This window comes from Pestalotiopsis fici (assembly GCF_000516985.1).
Source record: "Pestalotiopsis fici W106-1 unplaced genomic scaffold PFICI_Scf_3, whole genome shotgun sequence".
In the NCBI taxonomy this organism is placed as follows: Eukaryota; Fungi; Ascomycota; class Sordariomycetes; order Amphisphaeriales; family Sporocadaceae; genus Pestalotiopsis; species Pestalotiopsis fici.
Genome location: NW_006917093.1, coordinates 4,605,629 through 4,626,182, shown reverse-complemented (window position 1 = coordinate 4,626,182; position 20,554 = coordinate 4,605,629). Strand labels below are relative to the sequence as shown.

The 20,554-nt window shown below is 49.6% G+C and overlaps 2 protein-coding genes across 2 annotated transcripts; both read right to left on the bottom strand.

Annotated features, from left to right (window-relative positions):
* Positions 1-1,126: 1,126 nt before the first annotated feature.
* On the bottom strand, positions 1,127-3,147 carry PFICI_05547 (uncharacterized protein; the record flags this gene model as incomplete). Its single annotated transcript, XM_007834128.1, has 3 exons — positions 1,127-2,292; positions 2,342-2,630; positions 2,707-3,147. The coding sequence occupies 3 exons, from the start codon at positions 3,145-3,147 to the stop codon at positions 1,127-1,129; spliced, it is 1,896 nt and encodes a 631-aa protein (XP_007832319.1).
* A 14,489-nt stretch (positions 3,148-17,636) lies between these two features.
* On the bottom strand, positions 17,637-19,892 carry PFICI_05546 (uncharacterized protein; the record flags this gene model as incomplete). Its single annotated transcript, XM_007834127.1, has 6 exons — positions 17,637-17,781; positions 17,955-18,042; positions 18,116-18,310; positions 18,440-18,581; positions 18,646-18,948; positions 19,017-19,892. 6 exons carry the CDS (start codon positions 19,890-19,892, stop codon positions 17,637-17,639), a joined length of 1,749 nt encoding a protein of 582 aa, XP_007832318.1.
* Between the last annotated feature and the right edge of the window lie 662 nt (positions 19,893-20,554).

Below are 20,554 nucleotides of genomic sequence, written 5' to 3'. Positions count from 1 at the left end.
GAGGGGGAAAAAACCCTCCCCAAACGCCTTTTCTGTGCGGTGTATATGTTCTTCTCGTGTACTGCTGCTGCTGCTGCATCGACCTTGATCAATCTATGTGTGGATATGCACAGCATGTCACGCCCTCTCGCTGTTTCGCTCTTTTGCCTTCTGCTTTGTTCTCATCCCCGAGGTACATGGCACTTAAACAAACAAGTACGTATCACAAAGTAAGAAGAGAAAAATGGAGAGTTCCCCAAATGGATTGTCTCGCATGCCTTTTCGCTTGGGTGGCTTGATTCACCACTCCAAGTACTGGACTCCGATTAAATTCTCAGAATTACCCCATCTTCCTTGTACCTGGATTAGTATCTTCTCATACAGACATAGGTGCTGGAAATATTTGAGTTTGACAGCCCGAGTGGATGGACTCCAGGTAATTGGAGGAGCCCGTAGTGTTGCTCAGAACCTACAAAGGCGTATAACCGGAGCCGGTGTCTCGTATCTCCGCTTTCGTATAGTCGGGTCACCTGTGGTATTACATAAGCAACATCCACGTTCGGATTATTTCTCGTAACGATTGCGAATTACGTCATCTTCTTCTCAATACTGTGCACATTCAAAAAGAATCATTTGAACAAAAACAAGATACAGACGAGGCGTTTGTCATGCAATGTCATGAAAATATGACTTATTGACAGTTATCTATCAATCAAAGATTGCCACGTCTAGTGGAGCTCTTCATCTGTACCCGAAATGAGGGCTTCCAGATCCGCCCTACTCATGCTGGGCCCATGCTTAATCCATAATAGTACAATTCGCTTTGTGCTTTTTCGTCCCTGAAAGTCATCGGATATCAACGATGAAAGTGCATCAGGCCTAAACTGCTGGTTTATCCGAGACCTTGGTTGGGTCTAACCGTAAACGCCGAAAGATGCTAACCGTAATGCTATACGTAAAATCCAAATCTCATGGGTGCAATGTCGCTGCTAGCCCCCCTTCCTAAACGCCAATGGCCATGCGTTATAGTGGCAAAATAAAACCGAGAAAATTAAGTAACATGAAGATGCAGAAGACAAAAGAAGCTGGCAGTGCTGCTGCCAGAACGGTCATGTTTTTAGATCCGAAGCCGCAGGTATCCTACACCCTAAGCTGGATAGTGCGAAGGCGGAGCCTGAGACATGGATAAAGGTGTTGGCCGCCCGCCGCCGACACTTGGGAGGAATTCGGGGACGATTCCGGTTCGTACGTTGCGTCGACCAAGTGGTTGGTAGTGCATCTGAGCTGAGCCCAAGTGGTACTCGGAGAGAGGAATCGATGGCGGTGGGTAGTTAAGCGTGTTGACTGGCCGGACAGGCTTGTAGGGACTGTTTCTCTGCTGCAGGTATGCCAATGGAGAGTTCGAAATTGGTGTATGCGTTGCGGCAAATGACTCCACTAGTGGTGAAGAATTGTAAACGGCCAAGCTGCCTGGGCTGTGACGCTTGGTGGGTGTGCCAAAGTGTACAGGAGCCGTGAACGCTGGTGTCTGTGGACCACAGGTCGCCAGAATTGGACCTTGTGAGGCCCACGTAGTGGCATGTGGATATACGGTCGACATTGCTCGCATGCCTGTGCCAATGGGTGGCAGTGACACAGGAGCCTGGGCCTGCGGGTAATTCGGGGTGGCCTGATAAGGTACAGATGGTGGAATAACCTGGCTTGTGTCCAACGTAAGATGAGGTACAGAAAGTCTGCCAGATTCAGGAGCGCCGCTGAGCTGTCGGGAGGCGGGAACGCTGGTCGTCGGAGTCGGTCTCGTGTTTCGCTTGGGCGCGGGTTCCGCCACCTCTGCGTTCTCCAGGCTTCGCTTCCTGCCATTGGTTGGGAATCCGAGGGTTGGTTTGGCTGCTAGTGGAGACATTGCAGGCGTAGACTGGTATGACCAGTTCGGGGTCGGGTTCGTGTTGTACACGGCGGCGTTGGGTGAGTAGGCTGCCAGTGTGGCCGGACTGGGCTGCATGCTCGATGGGAGCATGGTAGTCGGCGACGGTAAGGGAGAGCTGAAGCCACGGTGACTGGGTGACATGTTAAGTTGGGCCGCCTCTGCGCGCTGTCTTTGGGCCATGGCCGCCTTTTCGGTTTGTTCGGCCCTCTCGCAGTACTCGTGGAAGCAGGCCAGCTTCTTGAGCCAGTCCTCCCATTGCTCCTTGGATACAAGAAGCCCATATCTCATGTTACTCAGAAACTCGACTTCCATCACATGGATCTCCTTGACGGCAATGCCAGATACTTCTGCCCACGTCTTATTCGTGTATGTGTTGTCGTCCAAGACTAGTTTGGTCAGCAAAGCACGACGGGAACACACGGAAAATTAGCTTACACTTGTTTCCCAGCATCAAAGCCACGGTGAGGAGTCTGTATTCGCTACCCTGACTGCCATTCACCTTTGCGTTTCGGCTCTTCAATCTGTACACGAAGAGCAGAGCCAGCAGAATCACGTTCTGGGTGACTTGAGTCGTAGTTAATATGCTGTTTACCCATTTTTTGTAGTTGATTCCCGGGCGTGTGAGCGATGACAAGGCGGGCACCGGCGAATTCAATGGACGCTCCTTGATTTTCTCGGCGCTATGGATAACATCCATGTTCTCGAACCAGAAAAAGCATGTCATCTGCAAGATATGAGTTAGCGTCCACCAACCAATCAATTATGTGGAATTTGTATATCCAATCTTCATGTCCACCTACCAAAGAGGCAAAATCATCCAGATTTCCACCATTTGGTGATATACAGCTGGGCAGTCTGAGACTGTGCATAACCAAGGTCGACTCCCTTCGTGATATTGTGCCCTCGAATTGCGAACGTGCCGAAGTCGCAGTGACAGTCGAAGAAGGCGTCGAGTTTCGGGTCGAATGCCGTGAGCTGTCAGTGAAAGAAAGTGACGTTACAGAGTTGACATTTGAGGAATAGTGGGGTTGTTGCGAGTGCGATTGGTACTCTGGCTGAAGCTGTTGCATCTGCGATTGTTGCTGAGGTTGGCTCCGGGTGATTTGGGCAACGGCATCATTCAGACCAGCAGCACCAGCCCGAGTTGTTTGGATCAACCCAGCAGGCTGTCTCGCCATGGCAACATGACTGTTGTAGGTCGAGGAAAGCGCCGGGTTGTGTGGGTGATATGCGGTACTCATGCTGGTCTCTGCTGGAGGCGAGCGAAGACCACCTGCCAACAGGGAAGGATACTGCTGTTTCACACTCAGGAATGGCACCTTCCGTGGCGGATGCTGATGGTCTCTGCAAGAAGCGGGTGAAGGAAGATGCGGAAATAATGTCGGCCGGGCGGTCGAAAAAATGGTTGACGACATGAGTGGTTAAAAAAAAACAAGGAATGGTGAGGTTGTTCGTGGTAGTTGTAATCAAGCCGCAAGTGTTTATGACGGTACCACCTGCAAAGGCTGCTTGGATGTAGAAACCAAACTGCACAGGGGACAAGGAAAGGTTTGACGGAGGGGTATGGTGAAGCTCTCGCCAAAATTCTGATCCATTCGTTTGACTAGAGTTGAGTCGATCCACCCATTACACACAGTCGGGGTTTACTCGCAAGTGTGGAAAGAGCAGTGGAAGTCGCTGGTGGTGGTTGTAGTGGTGGTGTTGGTGTTGTAGTAGTCGAACGATACTGGCAAATTGAAAGTCATCTGTGAGCCATATCGGGTCAAAAAAGACAGCCAGGAACAACGAACTGTTCTTCCCTGTTCGTTTGACAGTACAGCTGCTGAGTAGGGATGAAGTCTTCTTTTGTTGTTTTTTTTTGTTGTTGGGTGTGGTGGTTGTCCAGGTGTTGCTGGTTTACGGTTTCCCGGGCCAGATGTATGTATGTATCGACAATCGGTAGGTCGGTATCGAGGGTCTGGTTGCTGACTGACAAGCAGGGGGAGAAAAGGTGACAGAATAGAGATAATATATGAGAAGTGTTTTTGTTCCCTCTCGTCGAATGTTTTCCCCCAAGGCAGATGATGATCAAGAAGAGACAAGTATTGTAATTTTTTTTAATTTTCTTCTTCCTTTCCAGATTTCCTCCCCCTTCCAAGTTCCTGGGGTTTCTGGAGCTACTGAGCTGAAGGCGGAGATTCAATTGGGAATTTGGGCACTTTCCGAATGATATACAATCAAGCCATTGCTAAGTTACGTATTGTTCTAGGTATCGACCGGATTGAGACTGGTGGTTGAATGACCCTGTCTGGCCGCTGGGCGAGAGTAGCGCAGGTCTAGCCTGAGACGGCCTAGTGCAATTCTGCTAAGTAGACTTTTTAGTGGGTGCTGGGCTGGGGCCTGCCTGCTCTTGCTTGCCTGCTTGCTAGGTGGGTGAGGTAAGAAGCAGGCGGAGGGACCATGTAGTTGCGGTGGATCACACAGGTAGAAAGGTACAAGCAGCAGCAAGTAAAGGTCAGAATGAGTAAAACTGAGATCAATAGGTGGGCGTGGGCACGGAGAAAGAACCGCACTACTACGGGTACCTAGATACATTGGATGCGCTACTGTACTCCGTACCCAGAGACTTTTTACTTCAAGGGAGTGTGGATGAAAGGGGAAAGGGGAGGAGAGGGGAGGGGGGTGGCTGTCCAAAAAGACGAACCCAGCAGGGGGTTCCACCAAAAACTCTCTGAGGTTTTTTTTTCTTAACCAAGAGAGAAAATGGATGAGGAGGAACAGGCTCACTCAGCAGCTGTGCGTGGGCTGTGTGGTCACCGTGATGGTGGCATACACCTTGTCTTGTCTTGTCTTGGTTAAAGACGAACTGAACCATGATTCGCTTGAGGAGACAAGAGACAAGGGGTGAAACTAGAAATGGCTGGCGTTTCCAATGCCCACTTTGGCACCCAGCCCAGCCTAGCAAGCTTGAGCCCAGCCAGCCAAACCAGCCAAAAAAAAAACCATGGGTACCGGCTATCACCTACACGACACTAGTACATACGTCTTGTACGTACATACTCGGCATCCGTCTTGTGCGAAACAACGAGACAGACACACGCAACGAAAGAAATAAAGAGACACGTATGGAAAGAAAGAAACAAGAACTGTACCCGGGGCAACTGACGAACTAATCGAACACTTGTGGCACGGAGTATGCGTCCGGTCAAATGAAAACGAAAGAAGGGGCCACCACAAGGGAAAAGAAGGGGTTTAAAAAAAAAAAAAAGACAGCATTTCCAATTGCAAGTACCTACTCCCCGCAGTGCACGCCTACTGGCTACGTACAATATAGTCACCATGTAGATATGTAATTGAATTGGAGGCAAAGTAGAGAGAGGTAAGCAGACAGAATTACAACGAAACGCGTATGTAAGAATACCGTAGCGTGTAGCTCTTTCTTGTCTCTCCCTTTTTTCTTCTTTCTCTCTCTCTCTCTCTCGGTTGTCTTGTTTTCATGCGTCCATTTCATTCGCTTGCGGGAGGCTAAAATACAATCATTACTGCTTGCAGCCTCTTTGCCGCCTGTTGCTGTTACCTTGCTTTTATTTTGCCCACCCTCCCCCATAACCTCTATTCAGTATTTCCACCGCAATTCATCCCTTCCTTCTTTGCTGGCTGCCGCTCGCCATTTGAGTCATAAGAAAAATAAATAAAAACGCTTCTTCTACATTACGGAAGGGCGGGCGGGCAGACTGGGACCAATACACACAAACAGTGGGGAAGGGAGTAGCAAACGACGATAGCATGACTCCAAGACTCTTGATAGGTCGGTTTCGGGCACAGCCAGTACTCCCAGGATGTGCTTGCGAGGTAGTAAACCGGATGGCCTTGCCCTTTCGCATATGTGGTGCCATGGCCCCCAGCCTGGAGCAGCGACCACATACTCCCTAGTCACCAGGTATTATTAATAAGTCGGGGCTCTTACACAGTACTGTGTAGTAATAGTCCATGGGAATAAACTAGTCGTACGTACTATGTAGTAGTAAAACCTCCTCCAATCCCTCTCCAGCCAATACATAGGTAGCCAGGAGCATCGGGGAGGGGGTAGGGAAATAAAAGGGAGGGGATTCCGTCTACAAAGGACGGAGCGGGTTTCTGCTGCCATACCCACGAAAGCTGGGCACCGTAAAGGCTAGCACGGCACCAATTATCTTACGGGTCAGGTCAGGGTTCATCAACTGCAAAGCGTCAAGTGCCTGTCTTCTGGTCCATCTGTCGTTCGCCCCAAAGGATATGTAGTAAGGAGCGGACAGAGACAGAGAGAGAATGTATGTGTGTTATGATTGTGTACATTCAATGTTCGAGAGAGAGACGGCGATCCATTGATTGTGAGACTTGAACACGCCCAACAAGGCACGGCATGCTCAGTAGGTACATGCATGCATACATACACACATACATTACCTACACCGTATGCTGGTACATTTGTGTCGTACTGGTTGCGTTTCTCGTCTGCAAAATTGGCAAGAAAAAAGCCAGTTCGGCCTGGGCTGTCTCTCCTCGCTTACCATTCGTTCCTAGTATCTGAAAGGCATGGACAGCATGTAATGGCATCGGTAGCGGCCCAGGACTTGTGCGACAAATGGCTTCACTACCCAGAAAACGTATTCGTACATCTCGACTCTTCTATATGCTCTTGCCAGTTTAGCTTGGCAAGAAGCTTCCGCCTGTGTGTATTGTGATGCCAGCTCCTTGTCGGGACCAATCATGACCAAGCCACCTACAATGATGAGGACAATAATGGATCCCTGTCGCTTAGCACTTGCTGCTTTCTGCCGTCCATGAGAAATGACGAAACTTTCTCCTGTTGCAGCAGCAGCAGCAGCAGCAGCAGCAACCGGCCTTGTCTTGTTTTCCGGCATGCCATTGCGAGATGCTCTTTTGCAAATGCCGCTCCTCGGCTGTGACAAGTTTGGAACACGATCAGCAAGCAGTAAGACCAGACGAGCCGGGTTTCTATTCGTGTAAGTGATTTGAATGGTAGGTGTGTGTGTGTGTGTGTGTGTGTGTGTGTGTGTGTGTGTACTGTATATAGATAGGTGTGTTGGGGAGAGAGATCCGTAGCCAAACTGTACAGGAACGTGTGGCCAACTTGCTTGCGTTGCGTTTACACTGTACAGTCCTTGTACGCTCGCCAATAGCAAGCAGTCTAGACTGCATGGAACCTCATCAATCGACCAGGCTCGTGGTTGGGATCAGCCAGCGTTCGGGTCATCATCCAATCCAGCTCTTGGTGTGTGGCTCATCGAATTGTCTGCAGGTCCAAGGATACAGTAATAAACGTTAGCTGTTAACCTAGCACGTCTCCCCGGGCAGTGTTTCCGCGAGCAACCTCCAATAATAAAACAAACCCTCCAAAGCACAAGCAAGGGCACATTCATCATCATCATCAGCATCATCATACCACAACCACTGCTGGGCTCTAGACAATCTCCTAGGGTTCACTACGAAGCATTTGCCTACCTTGACCCAACCTCCCTAGGCTGTCATTGTCATGGCGCAATAGATAGGCAAAAATCAACGGAGTCATTGTCCCACATGGCTGTGGAACGCAGCATTTCCATTGATGAATGAGCCCGCGCGGCTTTTTAGCAGTACAAAGGGCTTGAGGCAAAATGCGTCTGAGACTGTCATGTCCGGATGGCACGTACCAGGTTTTTTTTTTTAAACCCCCTCCCCCTCCCAACGACTAATGTATCCCTTGTGGCCCTAGTAATAATTACGAGCACCGGCACGAACAGATTTTGACCGCTTGCTATTATAACAAGCCGTGCAAATCCTCATTGTTCGAGATATGCGCCCGCATTCGCTTGTTAAATGCTTGCCCTGCCCTGCCTCGAACGCGTCGGGCTTGTCTCTCATTTTATCTCTAGCGCATAAAGTATAGGAAAATAAGACTGGGTCACAGGCATGAAAAAAAGGTCAAGAATGGCACTTTGCCGAGTCACGCGAACAAATGCAAATAATGTATACCTACCTGCCTCGGTGTGCACGGGTGGACAGGTGCAATTTCGGACAGCAAACTCTAGTTGACGCACATACTACTGCTTGCTAGATCCTCCGACCATAAAACGAACGATGACAGGAATCATTACTACAGTTGTTGTCCAATGAGGCCGGGCGGCCGCTCTGACTGACACTTGAAATATGTATATTGAGGACCCAGCTTTGGGGCTGCTGGCGATGAGCCTTGCTTCCTTTTCGGCTATGGTGTTCTGCCGTCATACATACTGCGGAACACGAGGCCGGGAAGTATCAAAGACTGGCCACTTCCAGTGATTGCCGATCGATCAGGTCAGCCAATTACTACCGCATCGAGGCACTGGAGATTGAGATAGTCTGTCTGTCTCATGGTTTGGATGCCCATCTCGGTCGCGGGTCGGGCTCAGTCAGGCAGCGCAAGGCTAGTTGTAATGGTTGAAAATCATTTTTTGGAGAGTTCCGTGTTGCAAGCCGTCTCCAGGGAATGATAGTGCTTCTTGTCAAATTTTTGGGAATGTGGATCACGCAAAGAAAAACTGATAGGTGATGGTTCGGGCTGGATTCTGCATCTCTCTTTCAATAGAGTCTAGAGACTGCATATCTACAGAACATACACACAGTCTCGTATACTGTGAGAATGATACATGGCTGTGTCAAATTCTGTCAAGCAAGGGCAGCAACAGTGGGACACCATACCCGGGGCAGGGAAGCGGCAGCGATAAACTCAAGGTAAGCCGACTGTGGGCGCACGACAGCAGCCGCGAGAAAATACCTAGCACAGCGACTATCGTCTGCTCGTGTCGTTCCATAGCGGCCCTGTCCGCCAATCAAAAAGTTTGGCAGCTTTTTTTTTTCATGGTCCGGTGGAAGCATCAATCAACGGATGTTGGTGGGAAAGAAAATTATAAAAATGTAAAATGTAAAATAAGATAGAGAGGCCAAAGCACCACGGCAGAAGGGCCAAGCAAGGCACATGGACATCCTAGGTTGAGACATGAACTGTGGAGTTGCCTCCTGGAATCCTGCATACACTGCTACGGTGTGTGTGCATGTGTGCAAGCATCAAGGCGGATGTGCAAAATGGAATGCAGCAGCGACTACTATTATTACTGCTGGTACCCAAATAGTAGGCCGACATGAGATAGACAGCTTCAGGGTTTGTGAAATATTGACTGGGCTGCTCCCGGTCTTCTACGGCGACGATTCACGAAGCTCTCAAGATTTGGTCTAAAAAGGGAATAACCTGTAGCCAGGCTCGGCGGGGAAAGGGTACGAATTGGGGGGTGTCAGAAGGGGTTGGACCCGGCCTATCGCATCCTGCGCCTCGGACGCTACCTCTACTACCTATCCTACCTAGGTATCCTCGTCAAAGGATAATCTTCATTGGTACGGCCTCTAACACTACTATGTACTACCGCCTTTGGGGGGGAGCATTCGTTGAGAGCAAGGACCTGACTTGATGAGAGTGTCCCGTAAATGTATCCAGTGTTCACAGTCCAATCCAATCCATCCCAGTCCTGTCGGGTCCAGCTCAGTCCAGGTTTGCCGTCTCGGTAGGTGGCAGCGCCGTCTGAAGTCTTACCTCCGGGGTGGGTATGAGAAGATTGCAGCACTTTGGTGCAATCACGCGTCAGGATCCTTTTGGAGGCTTGGAGACCGCTGATCGCCGAAGAAGCCTGTTATTAATGATACCTTGCAGGTCTGTCCGTCTGTCCGTCTGCCCCGTCCGTTCTGTCCATCTGGACGTGCCTACCCTACCAACCCATAGGCAAGCAGGTAACAATTGATTTCACTTCCCAGTCTTTCCTAGGCGAAAGGAAGGTTATCTGCTGGTCAGTCGGCTGGTCAGTCGGTTGGTCTCGTGCTGGCATCCTTGAAGCCCACCCAAAACGCCGTGCGTCCCTCTTATTAGAGTCTATCTTGAGACGAGGCTGCGGATACAGACACTCGTCATGGGGAGAGGGGGCCTATGCTCGGCTAAAGTACTGACTGGGCCCTAAAGAAATGCCGTTTTACGAGGCACTCAAGGGAAGCAGCACTACGTAAGCAGTGCACACTGCACACCAAGCTGCGACGTCAGTCCAAAGAGTTGGAGGGGCCAACTTCGGGCTGGGTGTGACAGATGTAAAATGGCATTTGTGAGGGTAAATGGAACAGCAAGCAAGACCACATATTCTTGAATCCCCCCCCCCTTCCCTAATATCATTTGTAGCCAAACAGAACTTGGCAAAGCTGCTCGTGGGCAGGCAGCTTTCGATCCTTTCAACTTGGCCGACCGAATCAGCTGTAGCCGCATTCCCACACAAAGCGATGGAACGCTCCGTGGCGTGTTGCAATGATTACCATAGGCAGGTCGGTGATGAAAAGATTCAAGATGCCGTGCAATGGGTGACATGGAAATTGTGTGTTTTGGCACAGCGCCAATTGTCAATGCCGCTACAAAGTTGCCCGGGGGGCGGGGGCCTTCCATGGTGCAGCGGCGCCTGAAAGATTCACAAGCGGTTGGCTCACCCTTCCAAAAGGTGAGACCACCCCTATGCAAGACTGGCCAACCCAATCAGACAAGAGGGTGATTTGCGAAATGGGGAAGGGGTGGCACGAGCGATTGATTTTGCTTTCTTCCTTGTACATACGATTAGACACCGTTCGTTGCCCCTCAGGAAGGCGACTCTAGGCAAATAAATGTAGTGCAGGCAAGGCAGCCAGATAGATTCAATGACGGAGCCGCACTGCTCCATTGACGGCCGTTGCGGCATGGGAGGGATGAGCAGCCAGCTTGCAAGAAGTTCGTTCAGCTTGCCATGTCTTGACGAGATTTCCGCCGGGCTGCATCCATTATGAGCTAAACAGACCAGCCTTTAGTTCTTTCGGGTCATCAGTGGAGGTAATCAATCGTGCGCTCGCGCACTTCCCTTCCAGCTCCATACAGGGAGGGAGGGGATAAGGGAAGAGGAAGGAGAAAAAAAAACTTTCACAAATTTTAGCAAAGATGATGATGTAGGATCACTGAAGTTTGTGGCCATCTCCATGACGGAGAACGAGATTTGACTCGCCACGGTCCGAAAACACCGCACAGGCTCCGTTTGCACCCCGTAGTAGGCTTTTTTGTGTTGCCCATCAATCTGTCTACTACAGTGCGTGCAATTAATTACCTTACTTATCCCTTGTTGGTCAGACCAGCGGCGTCCCGATTTGAAGACCATTGGTAGATGAGAAACGCCTACGACTGGTGCCGCGTAGTGGCTTTTCAGGTGGCCGATGTGGCTTCATGAGCAGTCGGCAGGTCAGTCACTGATTGCTCCAGGTACATTATGTATGTATGTATGAATGGATGTACATAAGCTACACTCGTCCCTTGCTACAGTACGACATCCAATCGGAGTCGGACAAATGCTTCTACCATTGATGATTTCCCTCTTTACCACTGATTCAAGATCCCACAATCATAAGTGAGTGTTTTATCTTCATTAATTATGCCTCGTCAAGGGAATCAAATCATTCGTTGCACATGATTTCCCATGCAAGTTTATCGTCCATGACACGAAGCCTAATTGAACAGCCTAATCGTGTAGGATCACGGGCTTTGGGGGTGCTGCTGAAGGTACCGCCAGGACAAAGTTGTGGACGCTAGACATACTGCGCTACTGCGCTTGACTGGATAAAGACCGCGCCTGGATCGCCGGCAAAGGATCCAACACGATACTGTGTAGTCGTTATCCTTGTAGTGCCATGCGCTTCCAATGCTATCTTAGGACACGATACGTGCACCCCCAATCGTCATCAGTAGTATCATTTTTTTCTCTCTCGTCTCTCTCTACTACGACGCTCCTATTATTATTGCTACTAAGAAACGCTTTCATTAGGAGATGCTACGAAATGGTATGGTGAAATGGCGGAGGTCTGCAAATCGGTTGCTGGCCACTGCCTACATTAGTGACCTGCCGGCCGTACGAGATAATAGTACACAGCATACCCTCGTAAAACAGGATCCGTCAAACAGAGAGGATGCTGACGAATAAAACATGGAATGTGTATTATGAAGAGCTACAGCTTTTCTCGAAGCACCGGTCCTCCCACATTCAGGCGAAAAGCACCAACCATAAGGCAAGGTAATGTACGTGTTATTTTAATTCAGACCGTCCAGTAACGTTTTTCACCTCTCAGGTATCATCTCCGAAAGAGAAAGTGCCAATGTGGCGCCCTTGCAACGGGGCCCTCGCAGCTTGGGAAGGCGGAAGGCGGGGGAGTAGAGAAAGAAAGAAAAAAAAAAACCATCAGCGCTCGAGGTCCTAAGCCAAGCCAAGCAAAGCAACAAGGGGAAGGGATTGGACATGGGTGTTCTGGCCCGGTGCGGAACGAATGAATGGGTATGATGATACTTGCTACTGACGATGATGATTATGATAGAGTTTCCTCACATGCAACGTCTCCACCTCGACATGCAAGCACTCAAATTATTTAATTCTTTTTCTTTTTCTTTTCAGTGTTCTAGTGTAAAATACCACATCGCATACTTATGACAGACTAACAAGCCAGCCAGGATACCTACTGTATTCCGTACATCATGCCCAGATGTAGCTGGGATGGATGCAGGCAATGGAGTAATATTCAACAAGTGGCTGCCGCCTTCAAATGGTAAAGACGACCGGCCGACCTTGATCCCGACCAGCGATAGTGCCTTGAGTCTACCCTCCTCACCAGACACACACAAAAAAGAAAAAAGCACTCACTTGCTGACGGCACACGATGCTAGAGGGCCGCCGGAGGTCTTACCACCCGGATGCGTAGAACTGTTGCTTCCGGTGTAATAGCGCCTCACAAGTTTGGGTTTTATTGGTGCTATGCCATGAGGTCTAGGTAGTTGCCCCGACACATTACTACTTGCTCACCTTGCTACAGTAGGCGATGCGTGGCAGCCCACGGCGGTAGGTAGGTAGGTAGGTACCCAGTCGCCGCCGCCTTCATCTTCGTCCGTCATCATTTTTTTTTTTGGCCTTGCCAAAAGGCGAAAAAGCCAAAACCCTCCATGCTGATCGATCTGATCAAAATCATTCGCCGCAAGTCTGCAGCAGCACGGAGTCCGACCCCCAGTCCTGACTTGGCTATATCGCAGGCATCACGGCAACACTGCTCCTTTCTCCGACATGATTGCACTTGCTGGGTAGCTGGACCGACTAATTGATTGAGGAGTGCTCGCCTGTCCGCCTGTCCCGCCCCCCCTGAACTACGGCAGCAGCTTGCCATCCAACACTGATCCTGTATCATGCCTTCAGCCTAGATGCAGCAGGTCGACAGTGTCTCAAAAAAAGTCATGAGTTCCTCGAGCGCACTAGACACTGTCCACAACCCAACCTACCAACCAACCCAGCCAATCGCCAGGTTGACTAATAAACATCAGCTCGCCATATGCATATGATGCTTCCGGTGGTCTAGGATTGTCAACCAAGGCGCCCCGTGCCCTGCCCCTATGTACACAGTAATAGTAGTAGCGAGACACCCCGGGTTTCCCTGACACTTACATTGAACAGCGGAATCGTTCAATATATGATTATGCCGCAGGTCAAGTCATATCATTGGTCACACTCTCAATCAGAGGCATCGCGCTCTAGAGACCCGCCATCCCAGGCAGACTGGTTACTTGCTCTATCAGATGCGACCGGCGTATTCCAGACGCGTGTATCGTCTGCTCGGCGCATACTTCGTCCACACGTCGTCGTCGTCAAGTACCGCCCGTCCATGTTACCACAAACTTCGTGACTGGTTGCCTAATTCAACTCGATGCATTCCAATTAGAGTTATGGATGGCCAAACTGCCCCGTCAGTATAGCTATGGGACTGATCAAAACTACTACCAGCTCTTGGAAACCTTTTTCATGGTTCCACTAGGACTAAAGGTATAAGCAATGTTGGATAGTGATCCCGCCCGTGCCCTGCGTTTCGTGTCCACCTGGTTGGAAGGGCAGCATTTACATGGCTTATATTAGGTATCCGACGCAAGGTTTATCTTCCGCTAGAACAGCAAATAGCCAAGCTTTTGTGATATCTTGCTGACTCGTCAGCCTCAGCGCGCGTGCCAGGCATATTCATCAAACATGGGCAAGGCAATGTTTGAATTGGATGGATGAGCTTGAGCACATCAATTCTCATGGTGCGTTACACTTTACTGCGTACTTCCAAACTACGAGTACGCCCGCCTAACCCGCTCCAGTCATGTCACACGCCCAGCTGGCGCAATTGCCTAGTACTTATCAAAGGCCTGTTCTTTACTGCTCGACACCAGCGACGCCAATATCAGACGACCTCGGCGCTGGTTTGTGGCTGACTCCGGCTATAGTTTTCTTCCAGATCCGCCCGTCGCTTTTCGAGGATTTCACATTCATCCGATTGCATGTATCCATCACCAAAACGCCTTGCTGAAAATTTAACCCTCCAAAGATGCAGCCGATGCTCCTGATCTGCACTACCTATGTGGTAGGGGATCCAAACCGTTGACCTCGAGATGATAGCAGGTGTATATCGTACTACTACTTTACCAAGCTTAGGGTGCAACCAGCCATTTAAACTACTTGACCAGCGACCGACGGAATTTCTATTGGCACACCCACCACCCTCTTGGGAGACCTAGCATCCCTGGCCACCGAACCCTGAGCTCCTCTGCACTACATACACACTGTCGGTGCGTATTGCACTGTGCCGCTTCGGCCCACGTCCCACTCATCCCAGCAATGAACGGAATCGCGAATTGTTCCCTCAATGTTCGGACGCGGGCATCCCATGAGGGGAATGGAGGCTTGGGAGGGGAATACGGGCCCCGCCAAATCTCCGTATTTTTACAAGCAGAGTTTCGTATGCAAGACTTCACACGCGCGCCCTAAAACAAGAAACCAGTGCGTAATATCGCCCTTACTACGGAATAGTTACTACATACATACCATACTAGTAGTTGTCTGGGAATAGATCTTGTGGAGTCGGTCAGATTCCGGGAATCCCAAGGGCCAATACATGCTTTTATCTCTTCCTGCAAGGCCGGTTCTTTTACTCATGAACAATAATTTTCCAGATGCCCTTTCCAAATTTTTTTTCTTTTAGTTCTTCCCGAGGTAGCACTGCCAAAAAGGAAATGATATTACCGCAAAAGTCGGCTAGGTTCGCCGTTCAGTCAACACAGGCCAAGTGCTAGTAGTCTGCAAAGACGCACGACTCGCACGCAGCATCCATCCATTCCCATCCATTCCCAACAGGCTAATGAGGCCATCCGTTTGTTCCGGGGTGTCGTCATGAGCATCCCTCGAGGAGATATGAGCTGCCTGTCGGGGAGTTGGTATGTAAGCACGGCCCGATGATGCCTTCGGAGTGCCACGACAACAGTCTCTCCATGAGTCTGCCCTGGTTGGGATGGAACCGCATACCAAGAAACATACTGGATTCCCGTGTATCTCAAAGTCGTATGTTTTGGGCAATGCTCCACAGGATTTCCATTGTTTATGGCAAAAGTATACATATCTGAACCTCGGGTATTCTCCTAGGCCGAGTCGTTGTCTCAAGGCCCGTGTGTGGTCTGTTTTGCAGATCCCACGATGCGCTGAACCAGAGGTGGTAATTCCCATCAACCGACCCTTTGGGCTGCCTGTTCGAGATACCCCATCATACAGCGCCAAACTCTCCTCGCCCACCGTGGTTCAGGCATCGGCTGTCGAAAAGCCTTGTCAATCTTCCCTAACCGTTGCGTACCGGCCGGCTCCTTGAAAGGTTTGCTCATTCCAAGAGCTTGCCAACACCATCTCTCCCGTCCTTCTGTACAAGTAAACCTAGATCACCCGTGACATCAATTCCGAAATGCCTCCTCCCCTTGATACTCCCGAAAAATCAGAGGGGAACAGAATGAACTCTGATACAAAATGGTTAACACCGCGCAGGCATCTAGTCAAATCACCTGCAATGGCGGCTCGTTGAGACATTTGAAACCTCTTGATACCTAGATTACGACGGCTCTTCTCGCACCAAGTGGTCACCGACCACCGACGAGTTGCAACATCAACACTTTACATGTATGCTGTTGTAGGGCCATGTTGGCCGGATACTGTGGTTGTGGCCGTCCCATCGATTTACCCCGTAGAAATTTCTCCTAATACTGGGACCTAAGATAACTCGTGACCGGCCAGGACATCATTTTTTCCTTTGTCGCCTACGAATTTTCTAGCACATGAGTACAAAAATTTCTATCCCTTCACCCCACACCGGAGCATCGTCGGCCAGAGATGGTGGGTGGAATCCCTTTTTTTTTTTCTTCCCTCGCAGGAAAAAAAAACCTACAAGGAGGAATTCGTGACTCACCCGTCTGTCAAACCATGTCCTGCTTCGGGGCAATGGGTGTTATTAGATTTGATAAGTGGCACTGTTTTCAACAACTGGAAAGGAAATCAAAGCACCATGGCGCAGCGGAAGCGCGCCGGGCTCATAACCCGGAGGACCTCCGATCGAAACGGAGTGGTGCTACTTCTAGGATTTATTTTTTACATTCGATTCACTTTTTTTTCTCCTTTTCAAGTTGAAGTATATCGTGGGGGGAGTTGTTGCGCGAAGCTACTTACACTAATTGCGGCCCCGTGATCTTTCTTCAAATCGGCAGCCGTGACATACATTCGCCCTGGTTCATTTTGCCATCCTCTCAATGATGTTTTCCCTTGGATGCCTTGTAGTTTTTGCAGATTATTATGTGGGTTTTCCTACTCTCGTATATTCATTTTATTACTGCCGATTGGTTTACATGGTTTAAGCTTCATTGTGCAGTTTTGAACCCTTTATTTTACTTTTAATAAATTAATAACATCATCCCGTCCTCGCTCGCGTTTGTTTTTCTTGAACTCTTTTTCTTTTATCGGTACACCATTAGGTTCAAGTACATGGTTATACGTGTCGTTTCTAACAAGGCAAGACACGACTTGGGGGACTGGGACGGCAAACCTGCTGAAAAAATTTGCTGCCATTGTCAGAATAGGCCTCGGGCTCTTGGACAGTAGCTTGCGGAATACGATTGCAGGACGCGTCGCATCCAAAGCAACCTCGAGATGCTTCAATTAAAAGATCGACGAGATGGGAAGCCAAAAAAGGGATGGCAAGTTGGCGCGAAGAATCGAAAGTGTATATTTCATATGACGTTCCAAGAATGCTGTCCGCTCTACACGGAAACCCTCCTGGTGGACACGGATGATACTTGATAAAATAATGTCGTTTGGAGAGGAAAGCCAAACCATGTAAGACTGTACAATAATCACGTGAGGGGCTTGGGCACTTCTGCATTGGTGCACATGCCCAACACTTCCCTCTGTTGATATGATGTCTGCTTTAGTCCCAGGCTGTGTTGAGGCTTGAGCTTGTCGGATTCTTGAGCATTGTGCCTGTCAACTCGCCAATCATCGATGTGCGGGAGGGAGAGAGGGAAAGCATCACATACACATACACTCAAAACTCGTATATGTAATGCTGATCCTCAACTAAAGCAGGCAGTGGCTCGGCCGATACATGATGTTGCTGATGCGGCTCTAGAATGTTCGGACGTAGTGCAAATCATGAATCCATGAATTTAACAGAAGCAGCATGATTGCGTGGCAAATGATGAGATAGTGTGATGCCATGAACTCATAACCATTTGAGCCTAGAAGCTGAACAACTACTCATTACACATTCTGCATGTTCCGTATCAGGTTCTCCAGACCTGCTACCAGAACTAGATCTTGGTAAATGGATCGTCAAAGTACCACACCGGGTCACCTGCAGGGTCGCATTCCGTCTGACTGAATCCGTTACCCATGAACTGAAATCTATTCTCCGTTATGTAATCAATTTCATAGTCCTCCCATCGAACATTTTTCCTAGCAAGTCAAGGAGTGTAAGCTTTTTGTGCTTTGCATTGACGCTCAAAGATTACTAGCCAAGGTGAGATTTTCACACGCCTCTGGGGGTGCAGAAGCCAAGGGATACACATGGAAGAGAAATATTTCCCAGAGGAGCACGCAAAAAGTATGAAAATGTTTTCACGACTTACAGCATTTCGAACCAGTGGAGTCGCGAGCCCGGGTAAATGGCCGTCACGGGCCCGTGAATCTTTCCATTCTTGAACCATGACCGACAGGCTGGGTGAGTGTAGAAGAATTAGTCGGGAATTTCTTTGCCTCACCGTCAAATCCATGTTAGCAAGTGACTTACGAGAGGACCAGCCAAGCCGTTTCATGAGCTCATGCGTATGGTTATAGTACTCCTTGACGGCCTTTGATTTGGGCTCGACCGCTTTGATGTTCTCTGTTTGCATCTTGGTGATGATTTGGAATATGTAACGAGTGGCCCATTCCATGATGGGAAGGATACTGCCATGGCTTACTGGGCTATTCGGGCCAAGCATGACTGTGCTGTTCGTCAGTATGTCACAATATCTGTCGATTTTTCTACATTGAGGAGTCACCCACGAAACATGTTTGGAAAGTTTTCCTGGTGGCAATTTGTCAGCTTGAAACACGTGGCATGAAATATCACGGCTGATATGGGGAGTACTTGCCACTGCCATGCCAAGATAGCCTCGGGGAAAGTCACCGAGTTGCCTTGCAATGTCCGCATTGTGCCTTCCAGTGACCTTGAAATGAGGTGCAAAGGACGTATCAAAACCAGTGGCACAGACCTGGAACAGGTTAACTAATTACTCGGAGAGGGTCCTATAATCGTTTCAAGGATGTAGGTCGTACCACAACATCCACTTCGTGCTCTACGCCGGCAGCGTCCACGACTCCCGTCCTGGTCAGCCTGACGACGCTCTCATGAACGACCTCGACGTTTGGCTTGGTCAAGGATTCCAGGTAGCCCGACCCGGGAGTCATTCGGCGGCACCCAAGAGCAAAGTCGGGGACCATTCGCTTCGTCAGCGCCTCGTCATTGATCTTGTCGGCCATGATATCGGCAATGAGTTTTCTCGAGCTCCGTTGGTCTTCCGAGTGCAGATGCATCAGGTTGAAGCGCTTATTGAGCTCTCCTTCCACGTCCCGGCAGTACTATTACCAGCAGGTCAGCCGGACTTATCATCTTCTTTTCTCACGTCACACCTCTTGGCAGTTCTTACTTTGAGATGGAGAGATTGGTCCTCCCGAAAAGCACCCTTCTGCTCCTCAGAGTAATCGAAATTCGTTCCTCCCGGGGCCGCGTGCTTGGCACCGAATCCAGTCGTCACCCACACGGGGGAGCGCAGGAAGGCGACCAACTTTTGTACCTTGGGCTGAAGAGACGGTATAATTTGGACGCCAGAGCTCCCTCCGCCAATGACGGCCACACGAACATTGTCGTCAAAGACATAAGACTCGTCCCACTGCGCAGAGTGCATCAGCTTGCCACCAAACTCGTCCAGTCCAGGGATATTTGGATACTTCCACGAGTTGAGAATGCCAGACGCCGAGATCAGAATATCACACGAGTCGATGAAATCAGATCCGTTGGAACTCGAAATTTCTAGATGCCATTTCCCTTCATATTCATCCCACGTGGCGCTCCGGACCGAAGTGTTCAGCTTGACGTACTTTTCCAAGTCGAACCGGACAGCAACGTCCTTGAAATATCGCCATATCTCTTCCGAGCTCGAGTAGTAGGAAGTCCAATCGGGATTACGGGCCCAGGTAAAATGGTACGCGTGGCTCGGGATATCACACGCGCAGCCTGGGTAGCGGTTCTCGAGCCAGGTACCGCCCACATCGGCGTTCTTCTCGTAAATCTGAAGGTCGACCTCCTCCAGCGCCCGCTCCGCCTTGTAGGCCAGCTGAAGGCCAGTGGCGCCGGCGCCCACGCACACGACCCGGAGCCGTCTCTTTTCAAAGAGCGGATGCTCCGAGATGCGGTACCCATCAAAGTCTTGGTTGTACCATGTGTTGTCGTGGGCGGCATCCGACGGGGGGATATAACCAGGGTCGGGCGCACCAGAGATTTCCATGGCACGAGCGGACGGCATGATTGTTGGTTATGGCGATAGCACAAGAGCTTGAATATCAGCACTGTTTACTCTCAGGAATGAATAATATTGTTGAGGTACTTGTCTAGGTCACAACAGCCGTCAGCCAGTCGCATGGCGTCAGTGCTCTGTCCCGAGGTAGGCGTGTCACTCCCCGCTGTGTATACTTGCGGGGTTTCAGGGAGCACAGATATGTCCGATCGAACTCCGGGTCTGGACAACCCGGAGGATTGATAATGGTGAAATTTGGTGCATATCAACGATAGTGATTTGGTAATATGAACATATACCACCCGCGGTTATCAAATTTGCACTTCACGCTCGAAAACATGAATAAGCTCGCGCTTTAGTGGATGATGTCCATGTTATACCAAGCCAAGGGACGACGATTATAGCGGCCGCTACCTGAAACGGGACTAATTGCATTAATCTACAGCAAAGTAGTAGTATACGAGCTTTATTATCATCAACTCTAATCAATCATCATTACAACGAATGAGCAATTTATATGCAATATTATCTTGTCATTTATCTCATTAATTATATAATCCATGTATACTATAGCCAGTCTATTTCCTGCGTCTATAAATTATACGCATGCAATTCAGTCTAACAGTTTGCAAGTACATCTTGGCCTGCTGCAATCGCATCCTCCAGCGACG